Source organism: Ovis aries, chromosome 3, assembly GCF_016772045.2.
Source record: "Ovis aries strain OAR_USU_Benz2616 breed Rambouillet chromosome 3, ARS-UI_Ramb_v3.0, whole genome shotgun sequence".
Classification (NCBI taxonomy): Eukaryota; Metazoa; Chordata; class Mammalia; order Artiodactyla; family Bovidae; genus Ovis; species Ovis aries.
Window position 1 is genome coordinate 224,278,795 of NC_056056.1, and position 20,674 is coordinate 224,299,468.

The 20,674-nt window shown below is 62.7% G+C and overlaps 1 protein-coding gene across 2 annotated transcripts in view; it reads left to right on the forward strand.

The window, feature by feature from the left end:
- Positions 1-20,674, forward strand: part of TAFA5 (TAFA chemokine like family member 5) — a 179,560-nt gene that overhangs the window by 59,697 nt on the left and 99,189 nt on the right. Inside the window, exon 1 of one of the 2 annotated variants that reach the window (XM_042247899.2) lies at positions 11,868-12,056. The exons of the other annotated variant lie outside the window; for it this stretch is intronic. Within the exon in view, the coding sequence (XP_042103833.1) occupies positions 11,966-12,056 (91 nt within the window). The 5' untranslated portion in view covers positions 11,868-11,965. Of the gene's footprint in view, positions 1-11,867; positions 12,057-20,674 lie in introns of those variants that run through there. 2 annotated transcript variants of the gene reach the window in all.

A 20,674-nucleotide genomic window follows, 5' to 3' on the forward strand; every position in this document is an offset into this window, starting at 1 on the left:
CCCTCCCCCAGCCAGGCTGTGGCTGCTGACCCTCAGCCGATTCTCTGACATTTAGCAAACAGCGTCGGCTGCCACCTCCTCCTCGGAGTCTCAGCCAGGCTTTTGTGCAGGCTCCGTGAGGATGCCCGCAGACAAGGGGCCGATCCTCACCCCGGGGGTCATTTGCACATTTCTCCAGAGGGAATGGCGGTGGGTGTTTAGGCTGGAAGGACAAAGGCGAACTGTCCTGAGCCTCGAATGGTCTGTCTGGCCCCACCAGCGGCTCGAAGGATGAGCACTGAACTCTTCAGGGGATGGGGGAAGCTGGCCCAGACTCCTGAGTCCCTGGATGCAGGACGCTGGGCAGTGATGTTCCCAGTGTCTTCTTGTGGTGGGGCCTGCTCGTCCTGGAGGCAGCCTCAGGTGAGCAGCTCTTCACAGGCCCGGAGGGCGCTGTATGCTCAGAAGCAGCTTCTTCCAGGAGTAGAAGAGGCCTGGCTCTCGCCACCTCTTGCCCCCACACCTGGAGCAATCCCCACCCGCCGCAGGGATGGCTGCCCTCCGGGCAGCAGCGGTCCCGGGACATCTGGTCTTGCTTCCGACTCGCCAGGCAGGGTCACAGGAGGGTCAGCTCCTGGATGGACAGCTTTTGCGGGCCCCAGAGGTCAAAGGCAAGTAGCCCCCCGGGGTAGGGCAGCAGCTGGGTGGTGTCCTGCTGAGTGTGGCGGCGGCTCTCCCGCCCAGCGGTCATGGGCATCCCTTGCCAGGACCACGTCGGGCTCCTTCCTGTAGGCTCCTGAGCCTGGTAGTGCTGGGAGGGCCGTGCAGACGGCTGCCCAGCTGTGCTCCTTAGAAAGGGTGCCCTGCTGGGCGATGGGGTCTTGGCCTGGGCTCCCCAAAGCCGCCCGAGACAAGGATGGGCCTGCACATGGGGCGGGGTGACTGGAGAGAGCAGCTGTGGGGTGGGAGATGGGTGTCAAGAGGGAGGGCCGTGAGTTGGAGGGAGGCCCCCAATCTCCGCCTGGAGCGGCTGAGCTCCGCCTGGTGGGGCAGAGGAAGGCTGCCCCCGGAGGGAAGGAGCAGAGACTGTGGTCCAGGGCCTGGGCACGTTGCGGGCAGGGGCAGCTGTCCTGGAGAATGAAGGCCGGCCTCCAGGGGCTGGTCAGAGGCCGGGTCCAGGGTGGCTGGGCTGTGGATCAGAGAGAGGCATCCGTGTGAGTGGTTAGGGACGTGTTTGGCTCCTCGGGTTGGTCCTGACTTGGAATCAGGAAAAGAAACAAGGGAAGCTGAGGGTCACTGATGGCCGTAGGGTGGGCTGGGAGTTGGAGCTCCATTGTTGCGTATGGTCTGGCCAATGTCTGTATGATGCCACCTGCCTCCTAGTGGCTGGGCTGGGGTGCACGTCAGGGGCTGGAGCCTGGGGTGGTGGGATGGGGGTGGAGCAGGAACCAGCCCCTGCCAGGCTAGAACGTCTCTGGGGGATGCTGGGCATGGTCAGGGGCAGGTGGGAGACTGGCTGGAGCCCCTGGTTGTCCCGTGGACCTGGACTTAGGGCAGACTCGGGAACATGCGAGGACCCACTCTGGAGGCCAGGTGCAGGGGCCTGCCTTGGTGCCAGCTGCAGGGACAGGCTCCCAGATGTGCACGGAAGAGATGGTCCCAGACCCGGCTTCTGTCACCACAGCGGTGGTTGGGAAGCCTCTGGTTCTGGCCTGAGCAGCAGAAGGTGCTCAGTCCCAGCAGCAGCTACTGGAGCGCTCGGAAGGCCAGGCCAGCCCCGCACTGCTGCCGGCTTTGCCTGCTTTGAGCCAAATCTGGCATTTTTCCTCCCTCAGATAGAGGCCTTTCGGTCTGCATAGAAGCCTCGTTATTCTGGGGTCTCAGCTCCTGGAAGTCTTCGGCCCTGTTAGAGGACTTGCCACCCACCTAGCCCTGTGCTCAGCCTCCAGGAAGCCCCTCTTGGCCCTAATCACAGCATGTCCCTCCCGGGACTGGGACTGCCCAGGACCAATGTTCATTTCCTCCAGGAGAAGTTTCAGGAGAAAGAGTCTGGGTCTCATTGCTGCCTGCATGCTCCTTGCTTGGACCAGAGTCAGACACAGGTAGGGGATGGGTGGATGTACGGATGGGTGGATAGAAGGATGGAAGGAGACATAGATGGATGGATGGGTGGACAGGTAGACGGATGGGTGGATGAATAGATGTGTGATAGACAGATACATTATAACGAATGTTCAGATAGATGAATAGATGAGCGGGTGGATGGATAGTTGGGTGCATAGAAGCAAATATGGATAGGTGGATGGATGGATAGGTGGATGGATGGATGGAGGGCAGGATGATGGATGGTGGTTGAGTGAATAGATGGGTGATGGATGGTGGGTTGATGGATGTACAGATGGGAGGACAGGGGATGGATGGATGAATAGGTGAGTGATGGGTGCCCGGATGGATGGAAGGATTGGTGGGTGGATGGACAGACGGATGAACACATATGTGGACAGATGTATAGGATGTGCAGTTGGGTAGAGAGAACAATAGATGGCTTAGATGGATAGATGTGTGGGTGGATGGATGGACGGATGATGGAATGAAGGATGGCTGGATGGGTGGGTGGATGATGGAATGAAGGATGGCTGGATGGGTGGGTGGACAGATGGAGGGATGATGGATGGTGGATGAAGAGCTGGATGATGAGGGGTGGACTGATGGGTGTACAGGTGGATGTGATGGATGGGTGAAGAGCTGAAGCAGCTCTGAGGATGTTACAGCCTCTTTGGGTGGTGAGGGCTGCCAGGTGGCCCAGCCCTAGCCCAGCCCCTGCTTGCCTGGCTCGAGGCAGGTCCTGAGCTCCTGAGCCTGTTTCCTCAGCAGTCAGTGGGGAACGTCTGCTTCAGGAGGTCACTGTGAGGACCACTTGTGATAAGGGGCCCGGGGCAGGGCTCTAGCTGAGGCCGTGATCCCGCTGCCGCGCTGGGGGCTGTCCTGTCTGCTCTTTGCCCACCCCTGTGACTGGGAGACTCGCGCTGGTTGGCGCGGCAGAGCCCGTTGCCTCCTCCCGCCTGCCGTGTGGTGTCCCGCCCCACGGTTCTCCTGCGACCGCCACCCCTGCCTGGAAGAAGGCACTGCTGTTGCTGTCTGGTCTTAGAGGCTTTGTTATTAATAAAGAGAGGCTCCCCTGAGTCCTGTGCACCTCGTTGGACACCCGCAGTGTGCTCCAGGTGTTCTGAGGATGTGACTTTCAGATTTGGAGTTGGGACATCTTGAATTTGACTGTATTGCATCAAGGACTCTTCAGCAGGAGCTGACTGTTTTTAAACGAAACCAGAACCTCCCTGTTTGCTTCCTAGAGTGGCCGCTCACTTGGATGCTTTGAGCCCGCCGCACTCTGGCCTGCTCCAGCCCCCGAGGCCCCGGGAGGGGAGCACATGCATAGCTGTTCCAGGGACCCGGAGCACCAGGCTTCCCCCATGGGCAGCAGTTCCCTTCTGGCTCATCAGGAGACACGTTGAGCAAAGGGGAGGTAACAGGTTCACCTAGGGTGTAGCAGTGAGGGCTACCGCGTGCAGAGACCAGGCAGGGCTTCACAGGAGAGGACGGGGCTGCAGCGGTCAGGGCAGGGACTGGAGCCGCACAGGCGTTGCTGCAAGGCCGAAGAAGGGGAGCCGCTGGGCCCCCGGAAGCTGTCGTTGCAGGGGGCACGTCTGCTCCTCCATGAAGCCCAGGACCCCCACCCGCCTTCCCGCCCCTCCCCAGCCCTCACCCAGGTGTCACACCCTCTGAGTTCCTCCTCGGCGCCTGGCACCACTGGGGAGGTCCGTGGGGTGCAAAGCTCCAGGACTCAGTCCTGCTCCCCAAGGGGCCTGGCCACAGCTCAAGGGACTGGGGTAGGACGCAGCAGGAAGCCTCAGCCTGCGGTTCCTGCCTGAGCCTGGCCGATGGTGAGCTCAGACACCAGGGCCTTAGCAAGGCGGTCCCCGAGCAGGGAGACGAGGGCTTGGGGGCTTAACCGTGAGCAGCCGTGGGTGCAGGGGCTTAGCGCCGGCCTGTGGGTGACGGGAAGGGGGGTTTCACCAAGATCACACGCTTCTGGGGGTGCTGGGTGCCCACAGAAGAAACGAGAGCGAGAAAGGAAGCACTCCTGACCACACAGGTCCGAGTGTGGTGGAGACTGAGCCTGGCCCCTGGCCCCGGCCGTCCTGAAGCCCCAAGGAGAACAGACACCCACTCTGGCCCCCAGCGTCCCTGCCGCCCTCGCTCCACTAGCAGCCTTCACGTCCGCCACGTCCCCCCCTCCAGCCTGCGTTGGCTCTGCTCACTCCTGCTCCAGAGACACGGTCTGGACGCCCCCGCCCACCCCCCACACCGGGTATAAAGGACCGAGGAGGCAGCCCTGCCGGGGGATCTGCCCTCCACACGGGATCACGGCTTGAGCTCACAGCTTGCGTTCTGGGGTGACTCCAGGCCAGCGTGGCCTAGCCCATCTCGCTGGGGCTCCCGCAGCGATGCCCGTGCCCCCAGCCTCCCTGAGGGTCTGATGTCGCCCCTTCCATGCCTGCGGAAGGGAGCCAAGTCCAGGAGGTGCCATCTGCCCAATTAGCTCTAGTCCGAGTCCCGAGCACTCGTGAGGGATCGAGGGGCAGAGGGCCTGACAGCTGGCCGGTGGTTCCGCAGCTGCTGACCTGAGCTTGGGGCCCCCGCTCAGGCCCCTAGCCCTTCTCTTAAGCTAAGGCCACCCCTGGCTGCTGGCCTGGCCCCTCCCCAGCACCATGGCCCTCCGCAGAGCAGGAGTGTGTCCCCAGCAGGCTCACACGGTTGAACGCGATCTGAGAGGAGCAGCTGGACGTGGGGTCCATCCCTGCCTGGCCCCAGGGTGCACAAGTCGGCTTGGAAATGGGCAGCCACACCCCTAGTGATCAGTCTTCCCGTCTGCAGGACGGGGAGCCTCGCACAGCACTTAGCGCCGCCCTTGGGCGCAGTCAGGGCACAGGTGCTCAGGAGACCAGTGGTCGCATGTCCTTGCTTGGTGGACACACAGACCTCTGCTCAGAGGATCGTGGGGGCCCTAGGAGTGCCTGGTGACCGCGGGGTCTGGCCTGGCCTGATGACTGAGGGGTGCCTGCGGGTGGCGGGGGGCTGCAGTCACCAAGGTGCAGACAAGGCTGCTGCGGCGAGCAGGACCCCACTTTGGGTACACACAGGCCTGGTTCCCAGATGGCCGTCTTCTCCTGAGGACAGCCACTGTGGTCCTGTTCCAGCCTTGCTGTGGCTCAGCCGTGAGGACAGAGTCCTAGGCTTCGGCGGCATGAGGACTGAGCTGGGATTCCCGACCGTGGCCCCGCCCTTGCTGAGCTGCCCCGTGGCTCCCCTCCCTGCTTCTCCGTGCCCTCAGCCACTCAGGGGCGTGCTCTGGGCGTCAGTTGGGTCCAGGCACCCCCTGTTCTGGGACGGCTGGGATGCATGTCTGGTGGTAAAGCTGGGGTCTGCCGAGGACACCGGGGCCCTGGGGTGGGGGGTGGGGGGGATGGTCAAGCTCAGGGTCCCCTTGTGAGTAGGACGGCCCCTCCCCGGGAGACAAGCCCGCCCTCAGGCCGCAGGTGTGTCTAGGGAAACCCTGCTCTTTGTTTCCACGCCCACTTGTTGCGTTAACTAACTAGTCTTGCTGACTGGAGCTGGGTCCCTTAAAGCAACCTGCAGGCTTACCCATCCTCACAGTGGTGGTCCCTTTCCAGCCGTCCCTCCAGCCCTGGCTTCAGTCCCAGGTGGGGATGAGGCCCTGACTCTGGGCCCAGTCTGCCCTCCAGGCCTGTTCTCCCCACCTGGGCCCAGAAGAGGCGGAGCTTCAGCCCAGAATCCTCCTCCTTCCCACAGCATCGGTGGCGGCGGGCCAAGGCTGCGCTGGGTTCACCCGAGTCCTGGCCTCCAGCGCTTCCCCGACGTGGCTTCCGCTGCCTGTGGCCTCCCGTTTCCTTATCTGGCATGCTCACTGGCAACTTGGTCCCCTCTGAGAACTCTGGACTCCGGTCTCCCGGCCCTGAGCCTGCCAGCTGGGCCCCCACCTGCTGCGTCTCCCTGGTCCTCCCTCTCCTAGAAAGATGTGTGACTCCCTTCCACGCGGGGGCTTCTCTCCGCCAGCCGAGGCCAGCCCTCCAGCCCCTCCTGCTCTTGTGGTCTTTAGTTGTTGGAGTGTGTTCACACTCATTCAGAAACAGAGCTGTGACCATCTCTGTTTTCTTTATATCTGTCATCTCCCTCTATAAATGCCGCTCCGTTCTCTTCAACAAGTGCAGACTGTTACGTTATATGGACAGAATGCGATTCATTTACAGTATTTTTATAATACTAGGTTTTCTCAAATCACAGAGGTTAAATGTCTCACATGTTAGGAAAAAAAAAAATCAAATAACAAATGGAAAGCAAGATTCTGCCTCAGTCTTTCCCACACCCTGACCTTTTCCCCAGGGAAAAAACTGTTCATCATCTGGGCCTTCCCGCTGTGATTTTTATTTATTTATTTTTACCCAATGTTGTGGCTGTTGACTCACTGCTTCTGATCAGCCTTGTTAGGAAATGGTTAGACAGGCATGATGGTTTGGAGCGAGTTCCAGGGCAGGGCCTGAGCACCTCCCACTCTGAGCCAGGCGAAATCGGAAGGCCCACTTCAGTACCCCCGCACCTTCCCTTGTTTCATATAATTTTATTTTAAATCAAGGTTTAAGATGTGTGTTTACCCTTCTACAATAAACATTTTTCTGAGTTTTGTCTACTTGTGGATTTTAAAACAAACCAAGAGATCAGTGTCATTTACAATACTACTTTATAAATGTTGTTCAGCAAAGATAGCAAATGTGTGACCAGCACTATGAAGAAAGACATGTGACGTTTTATAGAGAAGGTGTTACCAGTTAAAGGTGATTCTTCCAAGGGTGAGGGCCTAATGTGTTTTTAAGCACATCCTTTATAGCTTAGTTCACATCTAAAGAATCAAGTATGCTAGGTATTCTTCAGTCCCATATTCCCACACCCAGCTTCTTGATTCCTTTTTCTGCTGGGACATCACCTTAGGTCATTTTCCTGCTGTGGACACATGGCCAGTCAACCGAATTCTTGTGCACCCTCAAATGGGGGACCGTGTTGATAGTCTAGCTGGGTATAAAAATTCTAGGTGCCAAAACTTTTCTCTTTAGCACCCAATGACCTGCTCCGGGGTTTTCTAGAAGCTGTGTGGCTAACGGAAACCCCAGCGTCCATCTGTGTCTGACTTCCCAGAACATACATTTTTTTCTTCTCTTCATTCTGCCAGCTTCTCTGAGTCCCTTGCATTTCTTGGGTCCTGGTCTGAATCAGACTTATCCTGAGTCTGGGGGCTGCCATCCAAGGATGTGTGTTCGGTTGTCCGAATTTCCTAGTCTCTGTTGCCTTTTACCTTCTCCTTTAAACTTTCTGTAGATAGATGTTTGACACCTTGCACGTCTCAGCCTGTACCGACCCTCCCATCTATTTCTATCTACGCTCCATTCCTCAAGGCACCCCTTAATTTCCACACCTGCTTTCCACTCATGCCCGTTTTACTTCTCAGGGTGTCCCCTGGAGCCCCGAGTTGGTTAGTCTTGTTGATTGTCAAGGCTTCCTTCGTGTTTTCTTTCCCTTTTTGTTTTTTCCCGCGGTAACTTTTTCTCTTTCACTAGTGCACAATCTCTCAAATTTCTTCTAGAATGATGCTACTTGAATTATTATTTGTATTACTTTACTTTTCTCTGAGTCATTAGTGATTTCCACCCCCCACCCCCGCCCAAGGGCATGTGTTAAGAGTATTCATGTCCTGGGTTTTCTGTCTCTTTCTGCAAACACCTGGTCGCCCTCCTGGCCAGGTCCTCTCTCTGCAGGAATGAGTGTGGAAGTGGTCACTGATGTCGCTCTCCTGTTGCCCCAGCAGGGTTCTTGCTTGACCAGGAGAGCTGCCTGTAGGTTCCCTGGGAAGACACAGGGCATGTGGACGGCTTGGCGCCCTTGGAAGGAGCAGTGGAGCTGGTGGGCAGGCAAAGGCCCATGCTGGCCTGATGATGGCCGGCTGCAGCCTGGGGATGTTTGTGTACCTCCCTCCCAGGGGATGGTCCTGCCTCTGTCCTCTGCCCCTACCTGCTGTGCATGACCAGAGATGTCCACTCTGCCCTTTCTGTCTCTCTCTCACACTCTCCCTTTCTCAGGAGATCACGAGACCCCAGGTTTGTTTGTCCCGTGGGCCTTTTTGGCTATCTGGTGACGCTCACGAAACCCTTCTCAGAACAACATAAAAACATACAAGATTACTAAGAAAACCAATTATATCGGAATGCAGTTTTATCAAATGTTGGGAAACCTATTTTGATACAGTAATATGCTTGCTTCCTTATTAAAACATTACATAAAAATGTCTGGCAGTGGGACAACCATAATTGGAAGTCAGGGTGATATTTCAAGCTATCTGCATGAGCTGTAATGTGATATGAAGATTCCTGCAATTTCTGGTAGTGACAGAAATCACAGTTACACCTAAACTCCTTGTGTTTACTGCCTGCATGGCCAACTGAAGCGAATGTCGCATTTCAGTTAGAGACACAGCAAACAAAAGGTGTGTCTTCCACACCCAGTCCTTACCTCCAGCCCTCTGGGCCCCTCCCCAGGCAGGAGGCTCCTCTCTTCGGACAGCCCACTTACAGCTCTGGCCTGAGCTACCCTTGCCTGACAGCAGCTCGCTCCACAACTCCCACCTGCGAAGGCCTGGCCTCTGCTCCTCAGAGCCATGCTTCCTCCTCTGGGGTCACGTATGCTGGCTCTGGAGCCCTGGACTTCCTTCCAACACCTCTGGCTACAGCATCTTCCCTTCTTTAGAGCGAGTGGCTCCAGGACTCCCCCCTCTTCCTGGCCTGAAGACTGTCCTCAATTTGAGTCCCAGTTTTGGGGGGAGGGGCGATTCCCAGGCGGTGCCGGTGGCAGAGAACCCACCTGCCAATACAAGAGGCAATGGACGCGGGCTCAGTCCCTGGGCCAGGGAGACCCCCTGGGGGAGGGCGTGGCAGCCCACTCCAGTATTCTGGCCTGGAGCATCCCATGGACAGAGGAGCCCAGCAGGCTACAGTCCATTCAGCCGCAAAGAATTGGAGGCGGCTGAAGTGACTGAGCGTGCGTACTCGCTTTATCGCTTGTTTTGACGCGTCTCTTTGATCAGACCCTGGGTGTCCCCTCCTGCGGTGTGTGTGGTATTCATTCAGACACCTTGAACTCACTCCCCAGTGGCATGGCCAATCCCCTCTGTGGACCTGTCACGGGGCCCCCAGTCGTCACTGTCACTCCTCCGAGGGCACAAGCAATGCCACACGCGTTGCTCTGTGGAAGGCCCTGGAGCCGGAGGATAATTTGGTCCCCACGGCACAGCCCCTCCTGTTGCACTTGTTGAAAATAAATTCACACCACAGCTCTCTTTATAAACTCTCTTCTCTTAGTTCTCTTTATAGAAGGAGCTTCGAAATGGTTAGTTTGTAAAACTTCTCCTGGGGAATGGAGAATACTTGCAATTTTCAAAATTTCCAGTAGTAGCCACCTGACTGGGCACAGAGGATGTCAGAGGCTGGCCTTGCTTTCTGCTTGAGGCCCCTTTGGGGTCCTGGGGGGCTGTGTGTAGTGAGCACCCGGCGATCCTCAAACCTTCTGAGGGGGACAGCGCAGCACGAGGTGAGGACTGACGGCCAGTGACCTTGGTGGAGGTCAGGCTCTATTCTGTTAGCAAGGGCGGCTCCCCAGAGGCTGCTGCGGGGGGAGGGGGGGTTCCTGCAAAGTACCTGGGGGTGAAAGCCAAGGAAGAGGCTGTTAAAGGAAATGGGACTCTGAGGGTCCATGCAAGGCGAGAGAGGACCACGCCCACCCACCCCACCACCCACAAGCCAGGGTCTGAGTTGCTTGGCCTGTCTGAGGCTGCAGCCACTTCTCCAGGTAGGGGCTCAGAGCTGGTGTTCGTGTCTCGTGGACCATCCGCAGGGAGGGGTCCTGGCTAGCGACACAGCCCACGTGCGGGGTTGCTTCAGGGGCGGCCTCCCCTCCTACCGGGGCTGGCACAGCAGCTCAGGCCAGGTAGGCGGCGGCGGCAACCTTGGTGCTGGTCTAGAGTGACTTGCTGTCTGTGTCCCCAAGTGTGGGTGGAGGGCCTTGACTCACCCAACTTCCAGGAGCACTCCCAGGAGTGGCCCCTTTCCCTTCCTGCACATCAATGTCCCTGCAGGCAGAAAGCAGCTTTCTGGGGCCTGCTCTCCAGGCCTAAGGCTCCCCAGGACACTCTGGGGGTGGGACCCTTTCCTGTGCCCCACCCACCCCACACGGTGGGGGTTAGGATCAGGCAGAGGCTCCCTCTCTGATCCCCAGCCAAAGCTCTTTGCTGGGAATTTGGAATTGCATTTGAAATTCAATTCAGGCAAACAACTGCCTTGAGGCCTAGATACTGGCCTCCGGGACGCTGAACTGGGCACAGATACCCCGGCTCCGGGACTCAGAGTTGGTGAGGGAAACGGGCTGGTAGCTAATGCCAGCGCTTCCCAGAGGCGGGAGGAAGCCGGGCCAGGAACGGCCCGCTCCTGCATCGAGCGCAGCCCCGGGCATTGACTGAGCGCCTACGCTACGCGCCTAGCCCGCTGGCCGGAAGGATGGCACCTACTGGGGCCGGAATGTGCAGCGAGTGTGTTTCCAGGACGAGGTGCAGATTTTCAGAAGCCGCCGCGGGTCAGTCCTGGGCAGTGGCGACGCCTGGGCCGAGGTCCCCCCCGGGAGCCGCGGAGCGCTGGGGGGTTGGGTGCACCAGGGTCTCGATCCCCGCTCGGTCGGCCCCCGCCTCGGCCGCCTCTGCAGTGAAGCCCCTGCGCGCCTAGGTGGAGCCCGACCCGCGGTTTTCGGCCGGACCGGCCTCGCCTGACCCGCCGGCGCGCCAGGCGGGGGCGCTGCAGGGCGGCAGGGGTCCCCTGGGTCCCCTCCGCGGCCCAGTGCGCATCGGCAGCTCGGCGGGCCGGCAGGAGCGCAGACGGCGGCGGGCGCGGGCCGGAGTCCGATCGCCGCGCAGCCCCTCCCGCCGCCCTCCCAGAAGGACCGAGCCGATCGGGCGGCGGGCGCGCGCCACGGGCCGGAGCGGCGGCGTCCCGCGGGCGAGGCGCGCATTGTCGCCGGCCCCACCTGTCGGCGCGGCCGCCACCGCCGCCGCCACCGGCCCAGCCGGGCAGGCGGCCCGCGGGAGCCCGGGCCGGGCCTCGACCGGCCGCCGCGGCGGAGGCGCGGGCTCCGGGAGCGCGGAGGCCGGCACCGTTCGAGGGCCACCGGGCCGCGCAAGTTCTCTGCCTGCGGGCTGGGCCCGGCCGCGCGGGCCCCGGCGGCGGCGATGGTGCGGCTGCCCCGCGCGCGGCGCGCAGTCCCGGCCCCGCGCTCGGTTCTCCGCGGCGGCGGCGGCGGCGGCGGCAGCGCGGCCCCCTGAGCCCCGGGGCCGGAGCGAGCGCGGCGGCGGCGGCGAGAGGAAGGCAGCGGCGGGAGGCGACAGGCGACCGGCGGTCGGGCCGTTGCGCAATCCACGGCCCGCCGTCCGAGCCCTGCCGGCGGCGCGGCTCCGGGGGCGGCGGCGGGGCTGATTCATGGGGCCGCGGCGGCCACCCCCCCGCGCCCGGGCTCCCGGCGCCCCGCAGCCCGCGCTGGTGGCCGAGCGGCCGGAGCGGCGGCCGCCGCGGCCCGAGCCTCGGTGCTAACCTCCCCGCCCCGCCCGCCCCCTCCCCGCGCCCCCGCCCGCTCCCCTCCCCCTGCCCAAAAAGACACAGCCCGGCTCCCGGAGCGGCACCTCCAGTCGCGGCGGAGCGCGGCGTTGGCGCGGATGGAGGGCGCGAGCGGGCGGCCGCGGCGGCTGCACCCGGCGGGGCGCTGATGCGGCGCCTGGACCTTTGCTGCTCGACTTGGGGGGCGCCGGCCGAGCGGGCACTCCGCGATGCAGCTCCTGAAGGCGCTCTGGGCACTCGCGGGGGCCGCGCTCTGCTGCTTCCTCGTCCTGCTGATCCACGCGCAGTTCCTGAAAGAAGGTAATTGTCCCCCCGCGCGCCAGGCTTCCAGCACGTTCGGCCGCCGCCGCTGCGCTCGGCCCGGCCAGCCCGGCACCACTGCGGGGCCCCGGCGCCCGGCGCGCACCCTGCCCGGCCCCGCGCGGATCCCGCAGCCGCGCTCAGCCCCGGGTCCGAGGTGGCGGGCGGCGCGGACGCGGCGGCCTCGGTGCCTCTGGCGCCTCCGGGCCCCGGCCCGCTCCGGGGCTGCCGTGCCGTCCCCTTCCCCGCACGGCTCGTGGGCAGCGGCGCCCGGCCTCTGTCCGCCGGCTCTCGGTAGATGGCACCCGCGCTCCACGCTGGCGGGCCAGGCGCGGGCCCGGGCGGAGGGAGCCCGGACGAGGCCTGCGCGCCCGCACCCCGCTCTCCGCGCCGCCTTCCGGGCGAGCCCGGGGCCCGCCGGCTCTGGGAGCAGGGGCTCGCCCGCCACAGAGCCTGGCCCCGCACCAAGTCCGGCCCCCGTCCTCCCTGCCTGCTTGAGAGCAGAGCTCGGCGCTGCAGTGGATCTCTTTCTTGGGACTTGGTTGAGTCGGGCAAGTTGATGGAAGCATTTGTGGGAGGGGCGGCCCTGCACCTGCTCTCCAGGGAAGGAGCCCCGGGGCTCTCGCAGGGCGGGTGCCGCCCCGAGTACCCGGGGCATTCCTGGGAACTTGCTGGCTCGGAGGCCCGGGCTCTGGAGGGCAGCCCGGGTGCACTCGGCTCAGCCCGGCTGCCCTTGTGGAACAGCCGGCCCGGGGACTCACCACTGCCGTGGTGGCCGTGCCCTCGCCCCCAGGCCCCTTGCCCCCAGGACTGCGCGGTGCCCCCCACCCCCACCCCGGCCGGCAGGGCACGCCAGCCCACCTCCAAGCCGCCGTGGCGGGGAGCTCAGGAGGATCCTCGTTAGCTCCTGGCCCTCACAAAGGACGGGTGTGCAGCGTTCAGCTGCTTTCCAGCCTAATTAACGAGCTGCCTCTGGCTCTCCGGAAGCAGGTAGGTGTGGGAGGCCAGGCTGCCCGTCACCTCCTTTGGCCTGGTGTCCATTTCCTGCCCTTGGTTTTGGGTCCAGACCCTGAAGGGAGAGGAGACCGCTCCCCCACCATGGGGATGCTGCTGCAGGCCCAGGCCGCCCGGAGAGGGCCCGGTGAGTTTCCGATGATCTGGAGGCCCGCCCTCCACCACCGGCCTGCTTCAGGAGTGGCTGGCTCTGCTGGTGTTGGGTGGTCCCTGGGGGCTAGCAAGCCACCCAGGGGCTGATCCCAGCTGCGCCCTCTGCCAGGGGACTCCGGGGCCCACCAAGTGAACCACAGTTCCTCACCCTTCCTTTCCACCGGGCTGTGCTTTCAGAGGGATCTCTTGAAAGGGGGACTCCTGTGAAGTTCACTGCTTCTAAGATGGAAAGGGCCAGGCTGTGTGTGTGTTCCCCCGGGGAGGGGGTTGTTCTGTGTAGAGACAGATTTCTTGGTGATCGTAGAGCCGTCGTGGTGAGAGGGGGAGCTCTGAGCGCCTCTGGCCGAGCCCCAGCCTTCCGTTCAGCCGGTGGGAGCCGACCGGTCCTGCTGTCTTCAGAGGCCCTGCCGTCCTCCTGAGGCCCCACGTCTTAAGGTCAAGACGCATGTTTTGATCAACAGAGGTTTCTATCTCTTAGATTCAAAGAGTCTGGGTGCAGGGCAGGGCAGGGTTTCGGGGCCTCATCTTGCTCGGAGAGGGTGCTGTTTTCTGAGGATGGGTTATTGGAGAGCCTGGCACAGAAACCTCCGCGTTCACCCTGCTCTGGGCAGCAACCTCCGCGAGGCGCTCAACGCTCTGGAAGCCGGTGTAGGAACAGGGAGGTGGGGCGTGGGCCCGGAGCAGGTCCGTGCTCTGCAGGCGCTCTAGGGAAGTTTGTGTGCACAGCTGTCTACAATCCTTAGCAGCGCCGTCTGTCCATCCTGAAAGAATGTCACATTCCTGCTTCCCAGGTTGGAGCGCCCTGCGCACTATCTCTCTGAAAGGTCAGACTGGGAGCAAGCACCCTGCCCTCCCTGACTGTCCCCTGTGGGGTCGGGAGCCCTGGGCAGGTGCTGGGGGCCAACGGTGGGCCCACCCTGGATGCACGGGACCCCCGGGCCCTCTGGCTGCAGGCCCCAGGCCACTTCCTTCCAGGCGCACTGGCCCCAGGAGTGGGGGGAGCGTGGCGGGCGGACAGACAATTGTGACTTGTTGTCTGCGGACGGGTGGGAGAGAGCTGTTTAAATGGCCATTTCCCTGAATCTGGCTTTTTCAGCGGTGAAGAATGGAGGCCCGGGGAGCCGCTTTTCCACACTCTGCCTTTTGTGTGCAGATGCGGGTCATCCCGTGGCTAATCCGTGCCCCTCTGGCCAGTCTGTCTCCCAGTGTTGGCGAAGATGAATAGGGCTGTGCACTAGAGAGAGGCGTATTGTGCTCCCTGATTGCAGTCTTGGCCAGGCCGGTCTTTGTGAGAGCCTCCTGCCCGCTGTGGCCAGCCGGGCCGGGCACCCAGAGGATGGGGGAGAGAGGGCCGCTGCCTGGGGTGGGGGCTGCAGGGACCTGGGCACCCCTGCCTCCTCCCGCTCGCCCCTCGGGATGCCCTGCCCGTCCTCTGGGGAGCTCAGGATAGCCTTGGCCTCTGGACACAGCCCGTACCTGCCCGGTGTTTGTGAACTAGTCCGGGACGGGGTGGGGAGGGTGGTCTGGGGAGCTGATTTCAAATGCAGCCTCTTAATCAAGGGACAGAGGGCCCGCATGGTGCTGTGCCCCAAGAGGGCAGAAGGGAGACTTCCTTTTATCTCCCTAATGACGCTAGGTCTCAGAACACTGCCTAAGAAAGCGGCAGGAATTAGGGGAAAAAAAAAAGATTTTCCGTCTCCCTCTACCAAAGACTTGAAGGTGTTTTTCTCCCAGCTTTTCAGTCACCACGCAGATTCAGGCCCTCAGGCCACTGCTGATGTAACCGGAGTAGTACCGTCCGCTCTTGCCTGCAGCTGTGGGTCTGAGGTCCGCCTGCACCTCCCTCTCCTTGGGGGCTGCAGAGCTGGGCGGCGAGTGCGCGTGTGACTTACAGCCTCTGTGGGAGAGCGAGTTTCGGGAGATGAGTGTGTACCTCCGGACACACTTGCCGTGGACCCGGCCTTGATTCCGGAGGTCCTTTCTGAATCGGGCAGCTGCTCTGAGGGCCGACTGTTGAGTAAACAGGATTCCACTTTGGTTCATTTAGTTAGCGCCTCATTCTGGAAGAGGAGCGGGACTCCGGGAGCCCAGGGCTGGCGGGGAGCACGCTTACCCCCGGCAGCCCCTCTGCGGCGTCCTGTGAATGGCGTGACTCTGTGCGCCGGGTGGTTATCACTGTCGGCGTCTCGAGCTCAGGAGTGAGCCCAGGGGTAACTCTGGCTCATACGTCTGAGTTTATTTTAAAAAGTGGACAGAGGCCTGAAAGCACAGCTCCTGGTGCCCAGGGGCCCATCAGAAATGTACCCTGTGGGAGCAGAGAATCACCCCGGTTACAACGCACACGGGGGTCTCCCGGGCACTGACGCGTGCAGGCAGCCCCCCGTAGGCTGGGAAGGATTGTGGATCCCGTGTCGAGCTTCCGAGCACAGATGAGTTCTGGGGCCCAGGCTGTGCCCAAATGGTTCTCAGAGGCTGTGATAATGAGGAGGGTCAGGACAGAGGCCTAGGGCTGGTGTTCAAGTCGGCGGAAGACTGAGACGCTCTGTGTTCCAGACGCCTCCGACCACCCGCCCAGACCTCCCGGGAGGCCAGGGGCGCCCAGCCCGCTGTGCGTGCCTGTTTCTCCTGGAGCCTCCAGCTGCGCGCCGAGGGGCCTGGCCGTGCTGCCTTTTCTCCCCTCAGCAGAGCCCCTTTTCGAGGCCAGGGCAGTGGGGCCGGCTGGGGAGCACTTGGGGGCCGCATCGAAGTAGCCCGGCTCCTCATTGCCGTGTATCATCATTTCCACGTGGCAGAGCGTCTGAAACCCGCACTCACTGTAACGGGAGCCTCGTTGCGGAGCGCCTGACAGCTGGACAAAGTGAAAGCGGAGAGGGGCTGGTCATGGGGTGCCTGCCCATGTGCGGGGGCGCCGGGGCCTGGCCGGCTGCTGTCACACCCCCGGGGCCGGGCACAGGCGTGCAGGCTTGGGAGGGCTGCCTGTGGCCAGACTCTCGCCCTCGTCTCTGGAAGCTCTTCAGGCCCTGTCTTGGCCTCCACCCTGAGCAGGCATCACCGTGTGAGCTCCAGCTCCAGGGTCCGGTTTACAGACCTGTACGCACCAGGCTGTTACACCAGGCCCTCTGCCCGTCCTGGGGACGCAGCCCCGCGCAGGGGCGCCAGCGGCAAGGGGGCAGGGTGGGGTGGCCAGGTCCCCTCCCTGCGGAGGGCCGCTGAGGCCTGCAGGAGGCAGGGGTGCTGGGTCCCCAGCAGTGGAGCTCCGCTGACTCTGTGTGTGTGTGTGTGTGTGTGTGTGTGTGTGTCCGCTGACTCTGTGTGTGTGTGTGTGTGTGTGTGTGTGTGTGTGTGTGTATGGTGGCTTGCTGTTCAATCGTGAAGTCACGTCCGACTCTGCGACCCCATGGACTGCAGTACTCTTCTGTCCTCCGCTGGCTCCTGGAGCTTGCTCAAACTCACGTCCATCGAGTCGGTGGCGCCATCCAGCCATCTCATCCTGTCGTCCCCTTCTCCTCCTGCCCCTAGTCTTTCCTAGCTTCGGGTCTTTTCCAGTGAGTCGGCTCTGAGCGTCAGGTGGCCAAGTATTGGAGCTTCAGCACCAGTCCTTCCGTTGAATATTCAGGGCTGGTCTCCTTTAGGCTGAGGCCCGCAGTGACCCTGGAGCCCTTCCCCTGCTGTGCTGGTGGCCAGCCGGCCGCCGTGACCGCTCCCCTCATCTTTCCTTCTGAGTCTGTTCCCTGTGCGCACCAAGGCGCTCACGCAGGTGACACAAACATGGGAACACAGGCATGCGTGGACACACGCACGTGCAGGCACGCGGGGGGCAGCACCCAGCCTGGAGCCAGGAAGCAGGGGAGAGGCCCCTGGGGTCCCGCCTCTGCCCCCAGCACCCTGGGGCTGCCTTGCCCAGAGCGGCCACGTCCAGCGAGGCCCAGCGATGTCCATGGACAGGCCCGGGTCGCAGAGGTCGCAGAGGCCACAGAGGCCGAGGGGACGTGGGCCAGCGTGTGCACTCACTGTCTCTTCCTCTCTGCTTGGACCCGGAGCCCGGCGGCCCCTGGGGTCTCATACCTACCCCCTCTCACACCTCCTGTACCTCGCTGACCCAGCGCCTGGCTCGTGGTTTACACGTGCTTGTGCAAAGGGCCTTTGGAACTGGGAAGCTGGGTGGACATGTGATATCAGGCAAGTCCCTGGACCACTGGGACCCTCAGTCTCCTCCTTGGCAGAATGGGCGGGATCACAGACCTGAGACTTAGGCTGGTCCAGCCCGTGTTTCCTGAGCTGAAGGGGATGCTGACCTTGGATGGAGCCCCTCCAGGGACTCAAGCTGCAGCCTAGGTCCACGCCCACTCCCTGCCCCCCTGAGATTCCTTCCCCGGGTCACCCCATCTGGGAGACCTCAGCTGCAGCCGCCAGCATGTTTCGGACGCTGGGTCTTGCTTCAGGGAGTTCCCAGGGAGGGACAGGGCCCTCCATCTCTCCCTCACAAGGACTCTGACCACCGACCCAACCTATGCCCTCCAGAACCGTCTCTGAGGCAAGAGGCTTCCCAAGGGAGGTGAGAGCCCAGGACAGCTGAAAGGGCAGGGGACAGGCCCAGCCCTGCAGGCCACCCCAGGACCCATCAGACCAAGGGTCTCAGCCTTGTTCCTGGCAGAGGCAGTCCAGGAAGGAGCCAGAAGCAGGCCTGGGCCCTGAGAGCCTGGTGGGCTGGGGTGGCCCTGAGCCTCCAGGGATTTGGAGGCCGCTGACCAGGCTTGAATGAAGCCCCGCCCCGAGCCCCACCCTGGCGGGGAGGGCCCATCCCCACGTGGCCCCGGAGAGTCCAGCGCAGGAAGGCCGGGACCCGCTTGCTTCCTAGCCATTCCGTAGTCCTGAGGGCAGCAAGCCTTTGCCGCCTGCCTGGGGCTGAGAGGCTGTCCACGAGCTGGCCCAGGCTGCCGGCCGGGAGGGTCACCCACTGCTGGCTGCCCGGGGCTGGCGGTGGGCGGAGGCTGTTCTTGGCCCACCCGGTCCCCTGGCAGTGACCTGAGCAGCAAGAAGGGCCAGCCCCGTCCTTCCAGGCACCGGTGTGCGTTTGTGGAGCTGCAGGGGGTGGTGGGGGGAGAAGCAGGGTCGCCTTTTAGCAGAGGAAGGGCAGACGCTCGCAGGTGGGGAACCGGGTGTGCGTCCCCCCATCACCTGCTGCGCAGGGCCATCTGCTTCCTTCCATCCACGCGGCCTCTGCGGCCAACCGTCAGTGCCCCGGCGGCCCAGGGCAAGAGCTGGGCTGTGTGCTCGGCTGCCCTGTCCCGTGCTGTCCCTGGGGACGCCGGCATGCACCCTGCCGCCCTTGGCTGGGTGACCTTGATGGTGTCCGTGGGGATTTACAGGTGGTCCCCTGTGGATCACGTGGCCCTTTGTCCAAACACGACCTTGCAGGAGTGGGAGAGAGGCCTGCCCTGTGCCCCAGCCCCTCTGGCCACCGGGGAGCTCGAGGGGTACCACCCAGACCACTCCCACTTACAGTAGGAAGATCCCACACGTGATTAGAGAAAGTAGGTCACAGACTCAGACTGTGCTCCGGGGACCCACGTGAGGCATCGTGGCTGACCCCCAGCCCCGTGGACGGTGTCGCGTGTCTGACCAGACCGAGCCAAGGGCTGTGGGTGTGTCAGTGGTCTTCACAGCCCACCCGTGGGGCAGGTGACCCCGGGTCCAGCCTTTCCTGCCCATGGGCCCATGTTGGTCTGTTGCCCTCCCAGGGTGCACGGGGGCCCTTTTTATTCTTTGCGTCTAATCCTCCTTAGGAGATGGAGCCTGCCCCGTCTGATGAAAACCCTGCAGGTGTGAGGCCGGGATGCTCTTGGTGGTTGAGGTCAGGGCCAGGAGACCCTGGACCATCTCAGGCCTTCCTAGGGTGGGATGGGACGGTCAGGGTGGTGCCAGGGAGAGCTGCGTGGTGGCCCTGCGTGTGACCCAGGGACAGTCGGGGGCACCTCGGGCAGGCTTTGGGGAGCCTGGCCAGCCTTGAGAGGGCCACCTTCAGTACACTGAGCTCCCTGGTGCCCTGGTCAATAATGGCTTGGTCCTTACTGGGCCTCGGGTGGTCACCCTGGAGGCCTCAGGCCGCCAGCTGTGGCCCTGGTGGGTCCCATGGGCACTGGCTCCCTGGCTTGGGGGAGTGACCCGAGGTCTCAGGCTGGGTGGACGGCATGGTGGTGCCCACCTTCCCCACCCTGCAGGACTTGGGGTGAGACCTCCACAGTGGAGCTGTGACCCCGGGGTGCCAGCGGCTGGTCTGAGCCCTGGTCTCCTGGTGTGACAGTGGGTCCAGCAAGGGGCTGAGGCTGGACCTCGTGGGCGGCCCCTCTGCCGCTGCCCCCTGTCCCCAGGGCCCCCAGTTCGGGCAGGAGGCTGGTTCTGGAAGGTCACTGAGGACCCTGCAGGGAGTCCCAACTGGCACCACACATGCCCACTCAGCCCTTTGTTCTTCCCAAGAGTCTGCAGGAGGGTGTGTAGCCTTTCAAACACACGGTCTTTTCAAAGTCAGCCTCTGCCTGAAGAAGGTGGGTTGTATCAGCCAGTGCCCTCTCTTCTCCAGCTGCAGGAGCAGCTGAGCAGGCTCCACACGCTTCACTGAGACAGGAACCCCAGTCTCGCTGATGCTTAGCTATGCTTTGCAGGAGCCCCCGCCCCGCCATCATCGTGAGCCCCGCTTCCCCGGGAGCCCCTGCACGGCCACAGCCCCCAGGGCCGATCGCCTGGGCAGCAGCCTTGCTAGCCATAGGGGCCCAGGGTGGTGTGCACACTGAGCACCTGCAGTATGCCGGGCACGGGCTGTGTGCTGGTGCCCGTGGGACCCTGTACGTGACGAGCCGGGCTCCTGATGAAGCACACAGCTGAGAACTGAGCAGTGGCTCCCCAGGGACAGTGCACCCAGAACCTGTGGGTGGGCCTGGTTGGGGAGGAGGTGTGATTTGCAGTCCTGGATGGGGTCCACCCTGCATCCAGAGAGAAGTGTCCTTAGAAGAGACCCAAGAGAGGCCACGTGAAGGTGGAGCAGAGACGGACGATGTGGCCACCAGCCAAGGGATGCCCACGGCCTGCAGAGGCTGGAAGAGGCAGAGGGCCCTCCCCAGAGAGTGTGTGGCCCTGCCCACACCTCAGCCTTGGACCTGTGGCTTCCAGGACCGGCGGGATGAGTTTCCAGGGTTTGCTCTCATTGTTGCTGCGGCCGCAGGAAACCAGCAGGCCGCATGCGGGTGATGGAGGGGCGTGTGCCTGGAGGAGCCCAGCCACATGTGCCGTGAGTGCAGGCGTCTCACCACCTCTGTCCCAGGGAGGCCCGGACAGACAGACGCTCCGTCAGTGTTCAGGCCAAGACGTGGTCTCCTGTCTGGTGTCTGGGCCCACAAAAGCAACGGCCACCGAGTCCCAGCTTGAGGCAGAAGCAGCGTCTCCCGGCGGTGGGG